A 22,035-nucleotide genomic window follows, 5' to 3' on the forward strand; every position below is an offset into this window, starting at 1 on the left:
TGTTGTTTCATTAATTGCTAAGGTGGCATTACATTTGCTGCATCCTGAAACCGATACTGGCGAGTCAGCTGAAGACCAATCAGCTGATCAAATAAGGAACTAGGCACGTGATTCCTCCCCCGAAAAAGAAAGATGGCGGCGGAGATTATGTACACAATCCACTTTCATGTTTTATTTGTGCTTTTAACTGTTCGATGTTCTTCTAGTTTTATCGGCAATGGTGAGAACTACCGACGGAATGTGAGTTTGATAGTAAATTGTTTATATTTATGTTGTACAGTAATACAGTAATATAAAGGTAGCTAACTAACTTCTCATGGATAGCGTCAGCTGTAGCTAATTAACTTGTGTTTGGATCCAGTTTTCTGTATTTTGACACGATATACTGCTAGATAGCACGTTATCATATTTTAGCTAGTTGGTGATTTCGAGCATTTTGGATATACACTTTGTATTTTGTAGCGCGAGCCATATTGGAATGATGATCAAAAATCTATGAAACTAGCTATCATAATTTACCCATTGTTGCACCCCAGCCATCCATGCAAACCGTAGCGACAAGAGTACACAATCCCTTGTGGTGTGATTTTTAAACTAGGGAAATAGTTACGTCTAAGTATTTGGGTGTTTTGTTGTTGTGATTGATAGCGGTGGGTAATTAAAACACAATCTGTTATGGCAGTCTAGGTCCAAAAGGCTTCTTAACAGCTACCCCCAGCCATAAATCTGCTGAACGCTAATCAAATGGCTACCTGGACTATTTTCATTATTATTGAAAAAAACATTTTTTACTCACTGTTTATTATTAGTCACTTTACCACTACCTACATGTACAGTACATATTACCTCGACTAACCGGTACCCCTGTTTATAACTTCGTTTCATTATTTTATTGTTGCTCTTTTATTATTATTTTTTTAACTCTATTTTATTTAGTAAATAAGGGCTTATAAGTCAGCATTTCATGCTAAGGTCCACACCTTTTGTATTCGGCGCATGTGACAAATAACATTTGATTTAAAGAGCCTTACCGGTACCCAAGAGCTACTGACGATGCTGAGAAAGCTAGATCAAATAGTGCTTAAACATATCTAAACCCTTTTCTGTTTTGGCAATCCCTCCATATCAAATATGAATAAAATATAATTGATTCCACAAATGTATGGATTGTGTTGATTATGAACTATCTCATTAGACTTCCTTGCATAGGTCAGTACTCAGTAGGACTCTGACCATGTCAGGACCAGTCAACAGACAATATTTTTGAGGGTTGTTGGCCTGAGCAGGACGCTGTGCAATGATTTATGAATTACCTATGCTTACAATTTCAGTTTGCTTGTACGAATCTCATTCTGTGTCGCTATGGGAAAATGATCAAACGTACCGTCTCTGTCTCTCTTCCCAGTTATCCCTGGAGCTTAACCCTGGTCTAAACTCCTCGCTGACGCCGCTACCCCCTGGTGTTGGCTTGCTCCATGTGCGGGCGCTGGGCAAGAACGACACACTGCACTATCTCCTCTGTAGCCAGGGGGCGCCAGCATTACTACTGGTGCACACAAACTCCACTTCATCCAAGGTGAAGGTAGACTGGCCTGCCTTCTTGGTACAAAATACCACAGGCAGCCTGAAATTGACTCCGGAGAGCAGTGTTCTGTACAGCAACGCACTCATCTTTACCAGGGTGAGTCATAAATTGATTGTCATCTCGTTCATAAGTATCTGTTGAGGTGATATTCTGAGTGACTGATACAGGTATCTCATCCAAATGCATAAGTCATAAAGATGAGCCAGATGCTAGGTTTTGATCCATAATCCAGGTTATTGAAAATTCCAGGTCCAGAATTCAAGCTCTAGACATTTCTTGTAGATCTTAAATGCTTGGATGGTTGTTAGCAATATGGTAATAGCTCTAACTAACACCTGGCTATTAACAAGAGGTTGTTTTCAGACTGGGCAAAGCCATAGGTAACGCACTCAACAAACCAACTCGTCATTTGTCTCTCGTCAGCTGTGGGAGTACGACGATGTCAACGACACAGCCGTCCCTGAGCACCTACCCCCCTCCAGCTTCTTCCAGCCCTACGAGCTGCAGAACTTCACCTGGGATGACCTGAACAAGACACTTGACCCCATGGCCTACACCGCCCTGCTCTGTGGAAGAGGCGCCAGCGAGAGCTTCAGCAACGGTTCGCTCTGTCTGAAGGTAGGTGGAACTGCATCATCTAAAGCCTGTGTGATGAAATTAGACATTGCCTATCTTCACTAGATTCAGACCTATGCCTGGATCCACTCAACAGATAAAGTGGGACATGGACTCATCTCTACATTAGACCACTTTAAAGGTCTGAAAATGTCTGACAAACTTTGATTTTATCACTTAAACTTGGTTACTGAAGTGAAGTGAGTATTAATGATCAGTGCAATATGATTTATTTTATTACATGTTAGCTAGCCTGTATTCAATTACTATCTTCCTTCCCTAGTTCTCAGCCTTTGATGTTGAGGGGCGGGACCAAGGCTGGCCCAGCCTCCTCCACAACGCAAACTCCTCCCAGCTGAGGGTGGTGCTGGACGGCGTGGTCCCGAGGTCCAATCGCTCCCGCTTCTCCCTAGAGCTACAGGTTGTGGGCAGCACCCAGGCCATGAGCAGAGTGGATGTGCTCCAGTCAATAGATGATGAATACACACCCTCCATATTCAAGGTGATGTCTCTGCGTGTTATAGACATGTAGTTGTACCAAAGAATTGTATAACTTAACCAAGAAAGACCACAGCCTGTCGTTTCCAACGGGGAACAAATGTGGGTAGAACAAGCAATGAGGTGGGCAGAGCCAAGCACGAGCTAGCGAGATCGTATTGGCCCGTTCAAGTATACATCTGCATATTTCCGTTAGGGAACGCCTACTCTGTGAAGTGCGCATGTGCAATAACTCAATTCGCCTTTGTACTCCTTCTAAACAAGGCGATTTGTAAAGACTTTAGCAAAGGGTAAAGTCTACAAAACTTAGTCCACTATTCATTACAGATTCTAGTTTTAGGAACAGAAAACTGTATTGAGATCAAATGTTTAATCGATGAGAAAATGTGCATAATGTCGGCCAAAATCCATCTTCTCCCCCTGCCGTCCACTGGGCATCCTCTCACTACCATATTTGGTAGTGAGTGGAAATGCCAAGCAGATGCTTCACATTTATACATCCGGTGAAATATCTGTCTCTTTGTTCCATCTGTGGTTATACTGGAGTAAATGTTATTGAATAACAGTATTTCGATTTTTATAGTTCAACACATTTTTGTGGTTGATAATTTATGGTTAATTTATTGTTCTTTACCTTCGTTTCTCTGTAGACTGTCACTCAAGCTTTCAGATGCTACAGTGGCCTTGTCTTTCCTCTCTTTTAGGTATCTCAGTGGGTGTCCTCTCCAGTCAACTCCACCTCCCCTGTTCTTGGCTACGCCCAATGGAAGCCCGTGGCCTACCGCAGGCCATCGCCTCTCTTTGAAGACGCCACTCCTTGCCGCCACTCCACCCCTGTCCCCGTAGCCCAGCTTCCCCCCTCCGGCCTGGTGCTGGCTTATTTTGGAGGGGAGCACCAGACCACCGGTCTCAACATGACCTTCAGTATCACTGGAGACCCATTCTACAACACTACCAACTACCTCAGCTGGTAGGTAGCAGTTTACATCCTATTGGTTCATCTTAACTATAATAGGTTGCATTTTAGCAACTTGAACTGAATTATACACTAAATTGCAGTTTATAGCCCCTCCATTAACCAACTATCAAGCTTCTGAGGTTGATATCTCACACCTTCACCAACTACCTGGAATGATAATGAAATTGTCAGCACTGATAATATCCTTCTCTTGCTTTTCATACTTCAGGACTGTGTTGGTGGGGCTGGGCTCTCCTCCTGTGGACTCGTTCTCTCCCCTGGTTCTGGTCATCATGGCGGTGGGGCTGGGCACTCCCATGCTGATCATCCTGCTTGGCGGGGTGTGTGTGTGTGTCCGCAAGAACAAGCCCCAACCACAGGTCTATGAGCCAATCAACTGAGACCAAGCCAGGATATGTGTACATTAAGTCCTGCTTTAACCATTTTCTTGCCAATAAGCAGACACCTCTGGGCCCATTTTTTTCGAAAGTTATCTTGATTTAGGCTATCGGATAGGATTAAATGCATAGAAATAGAATGGATGAATCATTGACTCGAATGGGGACAACTGTTCTATTAATTCTATTTCTATGCATTTAATCCTATCCGATAGGCAAAATACTTTTGAAAAACTGGGCCCTGGTGTCCGGCAGGTGTCAATCGTTTATTTAATTTTTTTAAATATGAGGTGCACTGATACACATGTGGAATCCACCACTTGCGCATGACTGTCTAATATGGCCACCCATTGTTGGCACAACCGGCCAATAAGGCTTTGACAGAAACACATTTTTAACCACTTCCATAATTTAGGAATGGGCTGAATCATCTTGTGGAAGAGAAAGCCAATGAATGAGTGCATTTAGTTGTGCTTGGGAATGCCAAAGGTTCCCATCTCAAACCTAACATTCCATGTGAGAACATATTTATACAGCACATTGTGAAAAGGCTAGTTACTGTAGTTAAGGATGGGGTTTTTTTTCATTGTAAAACTCAAATGGTGTACACTGTCCCTCCAGTTCTGTGTAAAACAGTATATTATCTTATTGTTGCTCAAAAAACATTAATACATGATGACATGTTGAACTGAAGTTGCCATGTTTGGCACTGCCTATCTAGATATACTGACCTGACATGGGTCCAAGCATATATCTGATGACAGAAGAAGAGTTAAAAGGGAGTAGGGCCTTTTTTTTCTCGTAACACTGATCTGAGGTCGGTTTGTACTGTAATGATTTAGGAATTGGTCAAACTTAAATAATCCAAGATCTGCGCCTGAAGGAGACCTATACCTGGAGCAGTGAAAGGAAAATAAATCTCAAGAGAAGAACCTTAAAGAAACAAGGTTTGTTGCTTTCTTTCCAAACCCCTTGGATGTTATTGGATGGGGTAAGGGGAAGCCTAGTTTGGGTCCATGTGCTACAAAAAGTGAACTGAAATGCGATAATTGTAAAATGTTTTGGGTTTGATTTAATGTCAATGAAGTTAGAAATCGGTATGGGATTACAAAATGTTTTATAATATTGTAATTAATGTTACTACTTTAGGGCCGTGTTGATTGTTATAGTTCTCCTTTGGAATTAATTTAAAACAAGCTTCATAGTCATATTCAGGTTCACAGTACAAGAGAATACATGGCCTTGAGTATTTACCTGTATTTGTCTATTAGGCAACAACGTGTTACCTTAATTTTAGTACTAAATGCTAAATTTAATGCAAAACCACCAGTACCTGAAATATTATTATGCAAGCATCTAATACACAGGTCATATTAATTTGTATTTTGAGGAAACGCTCCCTTTCAATAGTAATGTAATGGTCTGTCCATAATTGTCTTTTTCTTAAAGAAATGTACTGGCAAGTTATTTCCTGCTCATTTATTTTTCTTTTAAAACAATGGTACACAATGTCATTACAGAAATGTCATAAGATGTTTAAAAAGGCAACAAGGACATGTAAATAACTGGTTTCTTGGCCACAATATAGTTTAAGATTAGTTTTTTTACTTTTCATCGCTACTAGAGGGTGAAAAGACACACCATTCATATTAGAATGTACATCATTGTATTACAAAAATCCATATCAATACAAATATAAATGTTTTACAAATCTGATCTCATTATTCAACTACATTTAAACTAAGGTGCAGGGGATGCCAGCTCTTGGGGTGCATTTTTCCATTGCAGGCAAGCATTAAATGACAACTAAGAAAAAGTGCAGTCAGCTAACTAGTCTCATGTGAGGCAGTCGATGTATAGTTACATGCTTGTTAAATCCCATGACCTCGCCAATCACATGAGGATGCTGTAAGATAACATTAATGTCCAATCAAATTATGTCCAGCGGTGAGAGATCCCGGGACAGATAGATAAACTACAGCCAACTACAACTGTCATTGCTGCCATCAGACGATACCAAGACAGCCATCTTAGTTGAAAGTAGTGTTCCTGGATACATCCAACTACCCCGGTCACCTAAGTAGGTTAGAGCAGTGTCCTTTGACAGTGTCCTCGACCATGTCTCCATCTGCCAGCATGTTAAGCTCCTCCAGGTCTAGGGGATCGATCTGAAGGGGGTTATGCAGGGTGAAGGAGTCTACATCGGAGTCTACATCAAATCCCAGCATGGGCAGAACACCAGAGAAATCCTCATAGGCTGCATTGTCTGTTAAGTGGGAAACAAAGACAAAGTGGATAAGAGCGAAAGAGTGAGGCTGGTATTCAATCCGATTGCGGGTTATAGGCATTGTGACTTTTAAAGTCAATGCTCCCGTTCAGATATCCCATTCACAGTAAAAGCTGCACATGACAGCTCCACCAGAAATAGCTTTTAAAAGCCGCCATCGGATTGAATCTTTGCCCTTTTTATATATATATATAGACAAGATTTGCTTTAAAATGGTTACAATTGTGGCGGAACAAATGTTTGTTTCAATTACCAGGTCTAACATTTCAGGGGTTATTATTTACTTAGGGTGTAGTTTCATCCAGACAGTTTAAGTCCATTAGTTGGTATTGAATAACCAACTAATGGACTTACACAGGTCGCTGTCATTTCATCCAGACAATTGTAAGTTGAAAATAAGGTAATACTTCCCCAAAAACTATCTCTAACTGCTGCAAGCAATTAAAAAAGTGCAAGAGGGGGGAGAGAGTGGGTCCTACCTGTCATAAGGATGTTATGACAGTCCGCACTGGTTTGGTTCTGGCAGTGGACGGACATCTGAGGACCCTGGTTCCCACAGTAAACCCCTTCATCTTTCCCATCCACAGACTGAGGCCCAGAATCTCCCCAGAGAGGCTCTTTACTGAGCTGTCCCAGCTGGGCAGAGGTGTGGACAACCAGACAAGATTAGAGAATTAGATTGAAACTATGCACAGTGAGTGAATCAACAGGTAAAATAGAGTTGTCCTTTAAATACTGTTAGATTATTTACAGTTTTAGGTCTTAGACTACCTGCTGGGAGAGTGCCTGAGTCTGGCGTGGTGTGAGGTGTAGGCCCATGTAGGACTCCTGCTGTAAATGATTCAGTATGAAAGTGTCCTGAGAGAGCAGAAAGGGAGTGAATACCATTTAATAGGGCTGTACAATTGATCGAATTCACATTGAAATATTGACATGTGCAATATCCATATCGCATTACAATATTTTGAAACGCATCTCAGTGGCGTGTAACATCCGTTTAATAGTTTACTCGTTTTTTTCCTCTTACGGCTGCTTCCCACACACAAGAAACCCACCCCCTGTCACTCAAGCAGCACAGTTCCTCTTCTCTCTTAGATTCACTATACAGATGTAGGATCTTAATTTGAGCCAGTTTGCTACAGCAGGAAAATAATCCTGCAGCAACAGGAAATGTGAATTATAATTAATGGACATTTCTATAGGGGTTGATACATTCTTCGTAAGGGAAAATCAAGCCTGAAATTTCAAATTGGAAATGACTAAATTCAGAAGCCTTTTTAAACCTCAAATACACTACAAGTTTAAAATCTCCTGCAACAGGGTGATCAAATTAAGATCCTACATCTGTAAATTTGCATGCGCTTCTGTTAGGTCAAATGCAGTCAACCGATTGTTCCAAACAAGAACGATGCTGCTTTCCACTTTGCTTCTACATTCTATTCCAACAGTTCACCCAAGTGTTGATCTATAAACGCATGTCAAATCGCAGGATTTTTTATTTATTTTTTAAAGCATAATTTTTTTGCCTATATCGCGCAGCCCTACATTACCATATCTTTCTGACAGACCAAACATCAAATGGCCTCTTATTCATCCTAAACATAACCTAAACTGTCCCTAAGCAAAGCCTAAACTGTCCCTAAACTGTACACACTGACACTAGTGAAAATAGACACACAATATGCAACAGATGGGGATATTCTCACATTGTAAAGGCCTGGATTGTTATCCATTAAGGAGTTCATCTGTGAGAAGATTTTGGTCGACTCAATCTGGTCCTTCTGACCTTGCACCTTCTGATGTGCCCAGCTCCTTCCCTGGGCTTGGGTCTGATGCTTACGAGTCATCTGCATCGATGGTAGTTTTTGTGGGTTTGACATGTTCTGCCCATTCAAGTCAAGGCTCTGAGCTGGCGGGTATGCACACTGGAGATTCCACTGATGTTGCACATGCTGCTGTTGCTGCTGCTGCTGGTTGCCATTTTTCTGCTGCTGCTGTTGGTAGAGTTGAACCTGCTGGAGCTGATGTTGCTGCTGTAGCAGCTCATCTTGTCGAAGTGCTCGGTTTTGCTGAGGTTGTCTTTGGTACGCTTGTTGTTGATAATGTTGCTGATGTGGGTACTGCTGGTGTGGGTGTTGCTGGTGCAGCTGGTATTGTTGCCTTTGCTTCTCTAGCTGGTGCTGTGGAAGGTTTTGGTACACTTGTTTCTGTTGTTTTTGCTGTTGTCTTTGATGTTGTTCCTCTTGTGATTGATGTAGGTGTTGTTGCTGTGGGTTCTCACAATGGTTTGACCCTCTTTGAGATTGCTGTTTTATGTCCAGGTCCTGACTTTCTGTCTGGACATGCTGGATCTGGCATTGATATAGTTGATTTGGGTGTTGGTACTGTTGTCGATGGTGATATTGTAGTTGTTGGAGATTGTGTGTCTGTGGGAGCTGTAGCTGTGGGTGTTGTTGGTCTTGTTGTTGTTGTCTGGATTTCTCTTGGTGTGGTGGTGTTTTTTTCGGTTCCTGGCTGGTTTGCTGCTGCCCCTCTGTCAGAGAATGCTGCTGAGCTGCTGGAGTACCCTCGGGGTGAGGTTGGCAGTGAGGATACCCTGGTGGCCTTGACTCCTTTGTTAATTGGTTGGTGTTCAGGAGAACTCCCTTGGAATTGAAATAAGAGCAATTCATCAAACAATTTCTTAATATGGAATTCTATGAAATCATCTTATTAACGAAAACAACGACATCACTTCAATTCCAGTTTGTTTGATATACCTGTGTTATAGAAGATAACTTTGGAGACCCAACAGGTGAAAACTGTTTAGATTGGAGCCAGCGAGACTCTCCACCAGTGGGAACGACCAGTGGGCTGAGGGGAGTCCGCCTTCTTAACGAAGGCACCTGCGTCTGGCTAGTTGGACGTGGGGAGCAGGATAGGGAAGAGGAGGAGCAAGAGCGAGATCCGCCAATCCCACTGCTGTAGCTACAGTGGCTAGTTGCGGATTGCAGGGATAGGCCGCTTAGGGAAGAGCTGCTGAGGAAGGACTGTAGGGATCGGTTGCTAGGGGATGACTGCAGGGAAGAGTTGCTGAGTGACAAGTTCAAGGAGGTGGAGTTTAGAGAGCTGGAAAGGGAGTGGCTGCGGAGAGAGGATTGAATATTGGGGTTGCTGTGGGAGGACTGGAGCAATGGGTTACTGTACGAGCCTTGGAGAGACAACGACAAACCTGAGAACATAAGGAAAGAAATGGACACCATCACCATATGAACCTACCTAAACCAACACCAACATACACTAAGAACTTAGCACACAGACAAACACACCTGGCACTGTAAATTCATCATCCCTGGCTTCAAGGTGAGCAGGAGTTCCAGGTAGGTGGCCAGTGCTGCAGGTAGTGGGTTTGTGTGAGTCCACGCCTACTGGCTGTGGGGAGGGGAGGTGCAGGCTGGAGAGGTCGGGCAAGGAGCCACTTGCATTGAGAGCGGAAGGGACATTGAGAGCCCTGAACTGCTGATCTGGCGAGGACAGGATGCTGGAGAAACCACAAGAGAGAAGGATAGGAGAATGGGAGGTGGTTCAGTCAGGGCACAGGGTTTGCCGTTCTTCTAGACAATATTCATTTGGAAAAGCAGAACATACTTTATACCAGGGACGTTATGTGATTTGACTCCAGTGGGAAGGGCAGGAAGCTAAGATGAGACAAACAATTAGCAAGGATACATCAATGAGAAAAATAGTCATCCATCCACTAGAGCACATTGTGCAATACTGAACCCATTTGTATAGGAAATATGAAGCATTGTGGATGGTTACATTGGCAAGAAATAATACCTTTTTGGTATTCCTTAATGGTTTTCCCTCTTCAAGGACATTCTCCTCAATTGGAGGCACTGGATATGGATAACCTGAGGTGACAGAGAGGAAACCATCAGGTGCAAAAATCTAATAGATTAATACATGATATAGGAAAGAACTTACCATTGTGCCTGTTCTGTGAGATTAAAGCCTGCTGGTCCCCTGCGTGGGTGTTCCTCACACTGGTGTGCAGGGCCGAGTCTGAGTTAGTTCTGGGGAGGAGAGCACACATTTCAGAGGGGAAAGCAAGAGTGTAGAAGAACATTAGAGAAACACGATGGGTACATTACTCACCTATTAAGTGCTGTTAAGGGAGGGTGCATCAAGTGGCTTTTGTCCACTGGAGAGCTGATAGACCAGTTCCTTTTTGGGTGACAGAATCAGTCAAAATATGTATTAGGATGTTTATTATTAAGTTTACAAAATGTATCATTTTGGATTGCGCCGACCCTTACCTTCTCCAGCTGGGTTCAAGTTGTGGAGACGGGTGAACTGAGCGGTAAGGAGAGTTGTCAATCTGTGAGGGAGTGTTAAGGCTATACAGAGTGCCCTTGGAAAACCTAGGCATAGTCCGACTGTTGGCAAACAATGGTACACAAAGTTGACGGGGCATTTCTTCACTGTGCAGTGTGTACATGATTAATCCCCTTTATCTGCTACTTAAGTGGATCAATAGTTAAAGGGCTCCCAAGTGGCGCAGTGGTCTAAGGCACTGCATCACTACAGTCCCTGGTTCGAATCCAGGCTGAATCACATCCGGCCGTGATTGGAAGTCCCATAGGGTGGCGCACAATTGGCCCAGCATCGTCCGGGTTTGGCTGGGGTAGGCCGTCATTGTAAATAAGAATTTGTTTTTAACTGACTTGCCTAGTTAAATAAAGGTTTAATTTTAAAAAGTGAAAAAATTAAAAAGGTCCAATGCAGCCATTTTTATCTCAATATCAAATAATTTCTGGGTAATAATTAAGTACCTTACTAAGATTGTTTTCAATTAAAATGGTCAGAAAGTAACAAAAATAGCTTCTTAGCAAACAGAAATTTCTAAAGCAAGAATTCTAATTGGACTGTTTAGGAATGGTTTGAGTGGTGAGGGGAAACCTGAAAACTAGCTGTTATTGGCAGAGAGGTTTGGAGCACTCTTTCTTATTGGTTAATTAACTAATTTACTGCTTGGTGATGTCACCAGGCAGCCAAAACTTCATCCCACTAAAACTGCCTGAAATATCAGCATGTCTTTTCAAACTCTTACACTAACATCATCATTTATTTCACTGTATAATTTCAATTTATAAATTCAGCAAAAAAAAGAAACGCCCCTTTTTCAGAACCCTGTCTTTCAAAGATATTTCGTAAAAATCCAAATAACTTCACAGATCTTCATTGTAAAGGGTTTAAACACTGTTTCCCATGCTTGTTCAATGAACCATAAACAATTAATGAACATTCACCTGTGGAACGGTCATTAAAACACTAACAGCTTACAGATGGTAGGCAATTAAGGTCACAGTTATGAAAACTTAGGACACTAAAGAGGCCTTTCTACTGACTCTGAAAAACACCAAAAGAAAGCTGCCCAGGGTCCCTGCTCATCTGCGTGAACATGCCTTAAGCATGCTGGAAGGAGGCATGAGGACTGCAGATGTGGCCAGGGCAATAAATTGCAATGTCCGTACTATGAGACGCCTAAGACAGCGCTACAGGGAGACAGGACGTGCAGACCACATGTAACAACACCTGCACAGGATCGGTACATCCGAACATCACACCTGCGGGGCAGGTACATGATGGCAACAACAACTGCCCGAGTTATACCAGGAATGCACAATCCCTCCATCAGTGCTCAGACTGTCCGCATTAGGCTGAGAGATGCTGGACTGAGGGTTTGTAGGCCTGTTGTAAGGCAGGTCCTCATCAGACATCACCGGTAACAACGTCATCTATGGGCACAAACCCACCGTCGCTGGACCAGACAGGACTGGTAAAAAGTGCTCTTCACTGACGAGTCGCGGTTTTGTCTCACCAGGGGTGATGGTTGGATTCGCGTTTATTGTCGAAGGAATGAGCGTTACACCGAGGCCTGTACTCTGGAGCGGGATCCATTTGGAGGTGGAGGGTCCGTCATGGTCTGGGGCGGTGTGTCACAGCATCATCGGACTGAGCTTGTTGTCATTGCAGGCAATCTCAACGCTATGCGTTACAGGGGAGACATCCTCCTCCCTCATGTGGTACCCTTCCTGCAGGCTCATCCTGACATGACCCTCCAGCATGACAATGCCACCAGCCATACTGCTCGTTCTCTGTGTGATTTCCTGCAAGACAGGAATGACAGTGTTCTGCCATGGCCGGCGAAGAGCCCGGATCTCAATCCCATTGAGCACGTCTGGGACCTGTTGGATCGGAGGGCTAGGGCCATTCCCCCCAGAAATGTCAGAGAACTTGCAGGTGCCTTGGTGGAAGAGTGGGGTAACATCTCACAGCAAGAACTGGCAAATCTGGTGCAGTCCATGAGGAGGAGATGCACTGCAGTACTTAATGCAGCTGGTGGCCACACCAGATACTGACTGTTACTTTTGATTTTGACCCCCACTTTATTCCACATGATTCCATTTCTGTTAGTCACATGTCTGTGGAACTTGCTCAGTTTATGTCTCAGTTGTTGAATCTTGTTATGTTCATACAAATATTTACACATGTTAAATTAGCTGAAAATAAATGCAATTGACAGTGAGAGGACACTGGAATGGTAGGGAAGGGAACACTTAAACAACACAATGTAACTCCAAGTCAATCACACTTCTGTGAAATCAAACTGTCCACTTAGGAAGCAACACTGATTGACAATAAATTTCACATGCTGTTGTGCAAATGGAAGAGACAAAAGGTGGAAATTATAGGCAATTAACAAGACACCCCCAAAAAAGGAGTGATTCTGCAGGTGGTGATCACAGACCACTTCTCAGTTCCTATGCTTCCTGGCTGATGTTTTGGTCACTTTTGAATGCTGGCGGTGCTCTCACTCTAGTGGTAGCATGAGACGGAGTCTACAACCCACACAAGTGGCTCGGGTAGTGCAGTTCATCCAGGATGGCACATCAATGCGAGCTGTGGCAAAAAGGTTTGCTGTGTCTGTCAGCGTAGTGTCCAGAGCATGGAGGCGCTACCAGGAGACAGGCCAGTACATCAGGAGACGTGGAGGAGGCCGTAGAAGCGCAACAACCCAGCAGCAGGACCGCTACTTCCGCCTTTGTGCAAGGAGGTGCACTGCCAGCGCCCTGCAAAATGACCTCCAGCAGGCCACAAATGTGCATGTGTCTGCTCAAACGGTCAGAAACAGACTCCATGAGGGTGGTATGAGGGCCCGACGTCCACAGGTGGGGGTTGTGCTTACAGCCCAACACCGTGCAGGACGTTTGGCATTTGCCAGAGAACACCAAGATTGGCAAATTCGCTACTGGCGCCCTGTGCTCTTCACAGATGAAAGCAGGTTCACACTGAGCACATGAGCACATGTGACAGACGTGACAGAGTCTGGAGACGCCGTGGAGAACGTTCTGCTGCCTGCAACATCCTCCACCATGACCGGTTTGGCGATGGGTCAGTCATGGTGTGGGGTGGCATTTCTTTGTGGGGCCGCACAGCCCTCCATGTGCTCGCCAGAGGTAGCCTGACTGCCAATAGATACCGAGATGAGATCCTCAGACCCCTTGTGAGACCATATGCTGACACATGCACATTTGTGGCCTGCTGGAGGTCATTTTGCAGGGCTCTGGCAGTGCACCTCCTTGCACAAAGGCGGAGGTAGCGGTCCTGCTGCTGGGTTGTTGCCCTCCTACGGCCTCCTCCACGTCTCCTGATGTACTGGCCTGTCTCCTGGTAGCGCCTCCATGCTCTGGACACTACGCTGACAGACACAGCAAACCTTTTTGCCACAGCTCGCATTGATGTGCCATCCTGGATGAACTGCACTACCTGAGCCACTTGTGTGGGTTGTAGACTCCGTCTCATGCTACCACTAGAGTGAGAGCACCGCCAGCATTCAAAAGTGACCAAAACATCAGCCAGGAAGCATAGGAACTGAGAAGTGGTCTGTGGTCACCACCTGCAGAATCACTCCTTTTTTTGGGGATGTCTTGCTAATTGCCTATAATTTCCACCTTTTGTCTATTCCATTTGCACAACAGCATGTGACATTTATTGTCAATCAGTGTTGCTTCCTAAGTGGACAGTTTGATTTCACAGAAGTGTGATTGACTTGGAGTTACATTGTGTTGTTTAAGTGTTCCCTTTATTTTTTTTGAGCAGTGTATATAAACTCAGCAAAAAAAGAAACATCCTCTCACTGTCAACTGTGTTTATTAAAAATAAAAATATTTAATCAATTTTAGAACAAGGCTGTATTTATATTTATTATGGATCCCCATTAGCTGATGCCAAAGCAGCAGCTACTCTTCCTGGGGTCCAGCAAAATTAAGGCAGTTTATACAATTTTAAAACATTACAATACATTCACAGATTTCACAATACACTGTGTGCCTTCAGGCCCCTACTCCACCACTACCACATATCTACAGTACTACATCCGTGTGTGTGTGTGTGTGTGTGTGTGTGTGTGTGTGTGTGTGTGTGTGTGTGTGTGTGTGTGTGTGTGTGTGTGTGTGTGTGTGTGTGTGTGTGTGTGTGTGTGTGTGTGTGTGTGTGTGTGTGTGTGTGTGTGTGTGTGTGTGTGTGTGTGTGTGTGTGTGTGTGTGTGTGTGTATATGCATGTGTCTGTGCCAATGTTTGTGTTGCTTCACAGTCCCCGCTGTTCCATAAGGTTTTTTTTTTTTTTTTTTTTTTTAAATCTAATTTTACTGCTTGTGTTAGTTACTTGATGTGGAATAGAGTTCCATGTAGTCATGACTCTATGTAGTACTGTGTCCCTCCCATAGTCTGTTCTGGACTTGGGGACTGTGAAGAGACCTCTTGTGGCATGTCTTGTGGGGTATGCATGGGTGTCTGAGCTGTGTGCCAGTAGTTTAGACAGACAGCTCGGTGCATTCAACATGTCAATACCTCTACCTCTTATAAATAAAAGTAGTGATGAAGTCAATCTCTCCTCCACTTTCAGCCAGGAGAGATTAACATGCATATTATTAATAATAGCTCTCTGTGTACATCCAAGGGCCAGCCGTGCTGCCCTGTTCTGAGCCAATTGCAATTTTCCAAAGTTCTTCTTTGTGGCACCTGACCACACGACTGAACAGTAGCCCAGGTGCGACAAAACTAGGGCCTGTAGGACCTGCCTTGCTGATAGTGTTGTTAAGAAGGCAGAGCATCGCTTTATTGTAGACAGAATTCTCCCCATCTTAGCTACTACTGCATCAATATGTTTTGAACATGACAGTTTACAATCTAATGTTACTCCAAGCATATTAGTCATCAAAACTTGCTCAATTTCCATTATTTATTACAAGATTTAGTTAAGGTTTAGGGTTTAGTGAGTGTTTTGTTCCAAATACAATGCTTTTAGTTTAAAAAATATTTAGGGCTAACTTATTCCTTGCCACCCACTCTGAAACTAACTGCAGCTCTATGTTGAGTGTTGCAGTCATTTCAGTCGCTGTAGTAGCTGACGTGTGTAGTGTTGAGTCATCTGCATACATAGAAACTCTGGCTTTACTCAAAGTCAGTGGCATGTCGTTAGTAAAATTGAAAAAAGCAAGGGGCTTAAACAGTTACCCTGGGGAATTCCTGATTCTAACTGGATTATATTTGATAGGCTTCCATTAAAGAACACCCTCTGTGTTCTGTTAGACAAGTAACTCTTTATCCACATTATAGCAGGGGGTGTAAAGCCATAACACATACATTTTTCCAGCAGCAGACTATGATCAATAATGTCAAAAGCTGTATTGAATTCTAACAGGACAGCCCCCACAATCATTTTATCATCAATTTCTCTCAGCCAATCATCAGTCATTTGTGTAAGTGATGTGCTTGTTGAGTGTCCTTCCCTATAAGCATGCTGAAATTCTGTTGTCAATTTGTTTACTGTAAAATAGCATTGTATCTGGTCAAACACCATGTTTTCCAGAAGTGTACTAAGGGTTGGTAACAGGCTGATTGGTGGGCTATTTGAGCCAGTAAAGGGGGCTTTACTATTCTTTGGTAGCGGAATGGCTTTAGCTTCCCTCCAGGCCTGAGGGCACACGGTCTCTAGTAGGCTTAAATTGAAGATGTAGCAAATAGGAGTGGCAATAACATAACAAAATGTGGGAAAAGTGAAGGGGTCTGAATACTTACCGAATGCAGTATACGGGGAAGTTACTTTTTTGACTGCACTGGGCCTTTAACCTTAGACAGTAGTGTGGCATTTGACCCTGCACGCTTTTAAAAACAATAGTTGTTTGGTCATCTTGCCATACAGACAATAGGAAGAAGGCTACTGTGGATGTAAAGCTATATCTCAACACATTATTGCAATATTGTGGTGAACTATTGCTTTACATTCACTGTTATGATCATCCTCCATGCACTTCAGATATCTGGGGAGCATGGAGGAAAACCGTCATTTTTGTGTGCTTACTCTACTACAGTTGCAAATGGCTAACGTTAGCTTTTACCATTAGAAACCCTTTCCCTAAAAGCATCTGTTTGTGCTTTAGCCCCCCCCCCCCCCCCCCCATGTATTAACTTTAAGGCATGGGAGCCACTAAGCAATACAGACGTTACACTAGCAGTGACCTCACTTCACTTTAAGGGACCCATCACTGGCTGCCCTTTGACTGAGCATAAAGGATACATGTCTCCTGTTTGGCCTGACCGGAAAACTGAGCCGCCCCTCTCCTTGTGCCCACTCTGCCATTGGGTGAAGTCTTGTGGGGCAGCCATTGTCTGGACTACAGGGGAGCTGACCCTAACAGAGTCAGACAGATAAACAGTTCATTTGACTTTCAGTAGCCTGCATCATATGACCATTGCTATAGCCTGTATGTAATTAGGCGTATAAATATAAATGTAGTTATAAGTAGTAGCTAATGTAGTTATAAGTCAAATGTAAGTAAGACATCTAACCTGTACATCTGAAGTGCTTCTCCCAATCTGGTTGACATTGGGAAGGGAGCCTCCATAATAGGTGCCCAGGCTTCTAACCTGGCGCGCTCTCTGGACCTGAATCTGAGACGCGGAAAGAGTGGGGGGATAAAGAAGGAGTGAACAAAGACAACAACTAGTTTCATTTAGTTGATTATCAGAAAAAACAAAATGGCATTTACAGTCAGTTCTATAATAGTCTCACTTGTATAATGGAATTATTGGTGAATGTAAAACTCAGACAAAGTATATTCCGTATATAGTGACACTATAAGAGTGAGTCAAGGCGACTGTCGGCTCGATCTCGGAAAGAATACCCTCTGACTGCAAACCCTTGGCATGAACATGGGAATCAGATACTGCAGGAGAAAGACCCCTGCATACTTTAAAAGCCCATGTGTAATAAACCATGAGTATAGCTGGGTACCATCTCCTACAGCCAGTGTATTTTAAGAAAAGTGTTGCATGGTGGTTCGGTAACATGACTTGAGAGCCTTTGAATTCGGGTATTAATGATATGAGAAGTGTGGGCTATGTAAGAGGTCAAAGAGCTACCATTTAACAAGTTCCATGAGGTCTTGGCTCCTCAGGTTCAAGCCAGAGCATGGGGCTGCACCTCATTTCACGCGACACCAGAGACTTAATCAATAGGATACTGCATTGTGTTCACAACATTGAAGATTGAGATGCAATGTAGTCGAGCTATAAGAAGGACGGTGCGCTCTATAATGCAGAATAGGGAAACTCAAACATGTGCACTTTACACATACTGTATGTCTATCACGTTTCAAACATATTTATTACACCCCTGTAGGGCTGACCCCATTTAGTCGACTGGTCGATTGTTTGGTCGATAGGCTGTTGGTCGATTGAAACTTCTTTAGTCGAGCAGGAACAACAACAAAAATGATTATAATTGCATGGTGTACAAGACACCTGTTTGATTTGCGCCTGTCTGTGGACTAATCCATTGTGGAGGCCATGGGGATGGCACAGTCCATCAATAAGACATGCTACTGTAATTGTATATGGTTATACAAGAAGAATGGTGCAACACTAATACAAATATTAGTTTATAACAAATGCACTTTCTCCCACGTTGTATAGTGGTCAACGTCTGCAGTTGTAAAACATCACTACGCTGTTTTCCTCAACCATGATGCTATGTGCATAATAGCAAAGTTAACCAGCATATTGGTGTTGAGAACACCCCGTCAGGGACAGCCCTACACCCCTGGCAAAAAGCTAGAGTCAAATACACAGAAGGCAATTAGATTCCAAAACGATAACATAAAGTATCATATTTTTCACTACTTAATACACTCACTGCACTGTGAGGTTGTAGCACTCCAACTGCATAGTGGGACACGACACTCACATAAAAATAGAATAGTATTTATATTTCCTATGGGCACAATAACAAATCAGGGCAACCCCTAGCCTAATAGACACCCCCCATAAATAGCAACGTGGGGGAATAGCCCATAAGTGTTAACATATTCACATTACCAGTGGTGGAAAAAGTACCCAATTGTCATTCTTGAGTAAAAGTAAAGATACCTTAATAGAAAATGACTCAAGTAAAAGTGAAAGTCACCCAGTAAAATACTACTTGAGTAAAAATCTAAAAGTATTTGGTTTTAAATATACTTAAGTATCAAAAGTACAAGTATAAATCATTTCAAATTCCTTATATTAAGCAAACCTGACCTCATCGTGTTCTTGCATTTTTTTTGTTAACAGATAGCCAAGGACACTCTCCTATACGTACACATCATTTACACACGAAGCATGTATTTAGTGAGTCCGTCAGATCAGAGGCAGCAGGGATGACCAGGATGTTCTCTTTTTAAGTGTGGGAATTAGACCATTTTTCTGTCCTGCTAAGCATTCAAAATGTAACAACTACTTTTGGGTGTCAGGGAAAATGTATGGAGTAAAAAGTACATCATTTTCTTTAGGAATGTAGTGAAGTAAAAGTTGTAAAAAATATAAATAGTAAAGTACAGATACCCCAAAAAACGACTTAAGTAGTACTTGCAAGTATTTCTTAAGTACTTTACACCACTGCACATTACGCATTCTATCCAAAGAGTGCAATTTGTAATTCTAGCCTTGCAGGTTGTGGGCAGCCTGCACTCCATGCATCTCTATGGCAAATCAACAGGTGTTATAAGCATAAATGTTGTATAAATCAATATAACGCACATTTCATGTTTAAAGGTTATATTACAGTAAGAGTGTTTTGAAGTTAAATTATATCGACACTTTGGATTAAACAGATTTGTCAACCGGTGTGTTTGCAGTGAAAGTCTCTATAGTGCAAAATTGAACGCGATGCTTGATATGGCCTGGAAGTTATTGCGGCTCTGAAAAGTGAAAACAAAGTGCTCTGACTGTCGGGTGGTCAACATCACTGACGTTTGAATATTTTTGACAGCTTTATGGCGTCTCCTGTTTTATCAACACGAAGTTCGTAGGCCTGTCCTCTTGACTCACCCTGGTGGAAGTGATGTCCATCATAACCTCCTGGAAGGCTGCTGTGTCCTCAGCTTGTCGCTGGGTGAGGAGTGCTATCTTCTCGCTAAACTTTCGCGGATTGCAGGACCCATTACTAGATCCTGACCTCTGGCCAGCCCCGCAGCACCCATTTCCTGTGCCTGCAAGAAACATAACTGACCACAACTAGTGTACAGTTAACTGGACACAAGCCCCCGGAGAGAACAAGTTGCAACCCGTGACGGACCACTTTATGCACGTCGTTTCGAAAGGCATTGTGGGATATGTTGTTGTTGAATCGAAGAGGGACAAGTGTAAATAACAAAATTAAACTACAAGCCCATACTTCCTTTTTTTCATCACAGACAAAAACAACTTGGTGAATGTGGGATATGTAGTTTTGAGTGTTGGGTCCCATTACATTGTGACGACTTTGTAATTACATTTTTATTTTATTTTATTTTAAGTAACATTTATTTAAATAGGCAAGTCAGTTAAGAACAAATTGTTATTTACAATGACAGCCTACACCTGCCAAATCCGGACGACAGCCAATTGTGCGCCACCCTATGAGACTCCCAATCACGGCCGGTTGTGATTCCGCCTGGAATCGAACCAGGGTCTGTAGTGATGCCGCTAGCACTGAGATGCATTGCCTTTGACCGCTGTGCCACTCGGGAGCCCATTTTTGTAGTGCCTGTTTGCAGTTTCTCACAGATTGACATTTCTAAAACAAATTAACTATGGCTAATGTATTAAAGGCTTATATACCAGTCAAAAGTTTGGACACACCTACTCATTCAAGGGTTTTTCTTTATTTGTACTATTTTCTACATTGTAGAATAATAGTAAATACATCAAAACTATGAAATAACACATACGGAATCATGTAGTAATCCAAAAATTATTAAATCAAATATATTTTAGATTTAGATTCTTCAAAGTAGCCACCCTTTGCCTTGATGACAGCTTTGCACACTCTTGCCATTATCTCAACCAGCTTCATGAGGTAATCACCTGGAATGCATTTCAATTAACAGGTGTGCCTTGTTAAAAGTTCATTTGTGGAATTTCTTTCCTTCTTAATGCGTTTGAGACTATCAGAAAAGGTAGGGGTGGTATACAGAAGATAGCCCTATTTGGTAAAAGACCAAGTCCATATTACGGCTAGAACAGCTCAAATAAGCAAAGAGAAATGGCAGTCCATCATTACTTTAAGACATGAAGGTCAGTCGATCTGGAAAATGTCAAGGACTTGAAAGTTTCTTCAAGTGCAGTCGCAAAAACCATCAAGTGCTATGATGAAACTGGTTCTCATGAGGACCGCCACAGAAAAGGAAGACCCAGTTAGCTCTGCTGCAGAGGAGAAATTCATTAGAGTTACCAGCCTCAGATTGCAGACCAAATAAATGCTTCACAGAGATCAAGTAACAGACACATCTCAACATCAACTGTTCAGAGGAAACTATGTGAATCAGGCCTTCATGGTCAAATTGCTGTAAGGAAACCAATACTGAAGGACACCAATAATACAAAGAAACTTGCTTGGGTCAAGAAACACGAGCAATGGGCATTAGACTGGTTGAAATCTGTCCTTTGGTCTGGAGTCCAAATTTCAGATTTTTGGTTCCAACCACTGTGTCTTTTTGAGACGCAAAGTAGTTGAACGGATGATCTCTGCATGTGTGGTTCCCACCATGATGCATGGAGGAGGAGGTGTGATGGTGTGGGGGTGCTTTGCTCGTTACACTGTTGGTCATTCATTTGCAGGTTTGCACCTAGTGCGACTATCATTTGTTTTTCAATAAGAAAATGACCCAACACACCTCCAGGCTGTGTAAGAGCTATTTGACCAAGAAGGAGAGTGATGGAGTGCTGCATCAGATGACCTGGCCTCCACAATCACCCGACCTCAACCCAATTGAGATGGTTTGTGGTGAGTTGGACCGCAGAGTGAAGGAAAAGCAGCCAACAACTGCTCAGCATATGTGGGAACTCCTTCAAGACTGTTGGAAAAGCATTCCAGGTGAAGCTTGTTGAGAGAATGCCAAGAGTGTGCAAAGCTGTCATCCAGGCATAGCATGGCTACTTTGAAGAATCTAAAATCTAAAATTTATTATGATATGTTTAACAGTTTTTTGGTTACTATATGGTTCCATATGTGTTATTTCATAGTTTTGATGTCTTCACATTTATTCTACAATGTAGAAAATAGTAAAAATAAAGAAAAACCAAAAAGATGTGGTGTTGTCTACCCTTACCACCTGGGGGCGGCCCATCA

The 22,035-nt window shown here is 42.8% G+C and overlaps 2 protein-coding genes across 2 annotated transcripts; one reads left to right on the forward strand and one right to left on the reverse strand.

The window, feature by feature from the left end:
- The first annotated feature begins 95 nt into the window (after positions 1–95).
- Positions 96–5,765, forward strand: LOC129831170 (glycosylated lysosomal membrane protein). Its single transcript, XM_055894260.1, has 6 exons — positions 96–240; positions 1,406–1,681; positions 2,009–2,203; positions 2,484–2,702; positions 3,403–3,668; positions 3,886–5,765. The coding sequence occupies exons 1-6, from the start codon at positions 133–135 to the stop codon at positions 4,055–4,057; spliced, it is 1,236 nt and encodes a 411-aa protein (XP_055750235.1). The 5' UTR covers positions 96–132; the 3' UTR covers positions 4,058–5,765.
- crtc2 (CREB regulated transcription coactivator 2) lies at positions 5,519–20,017 on the reverse strand. The gene is made up of 14 exons (XM_055894256.1): positions 19,755–20,017; positions 17,238–17,339; positions 16,966–17,079; positions 10,640–10,701; positions 10,479–10,547; positions 10,308–10,396; positions 10,161–10,234; positions 9,969–10,018; positions 9,650–9,861; positions 9,101–9,552; positions 8,048–8,986; positions 7,113–7,199; positions 6,821–6,977; positions 5,519–6,320 (listed from the first exon to the last, which is right to left on the reverse strand). Exons 1-14 carry the CDS (start codon positions 19,926–19,928, stop codon positions 6,127–6,129), a joined length of 2,775 nt encoding a protein of 924 aa, XP_055750231.1. The 5' UTR covers positions 19,929–20,017; the 3' UTR covers positions 5,519–6,126.
- Between the last annotated feature and the right edge of the window lie 2,018 nt (positions 20,018–22,035).

This window comes from Salvelinus fontinalis, chromosome 32 (assembly GCF_029448725.1).
Source record: "Salvelinus fontinalis isolate EN_2023a chromosome 32, ASM2944872v1, whole genome shotgun sequence".
NCBI lineage: Eukaryota > Metazoa > Chordata > Actinopteri > Salmoniformes > Salmonidae > Salvelinus > Salvelinus fontinalis.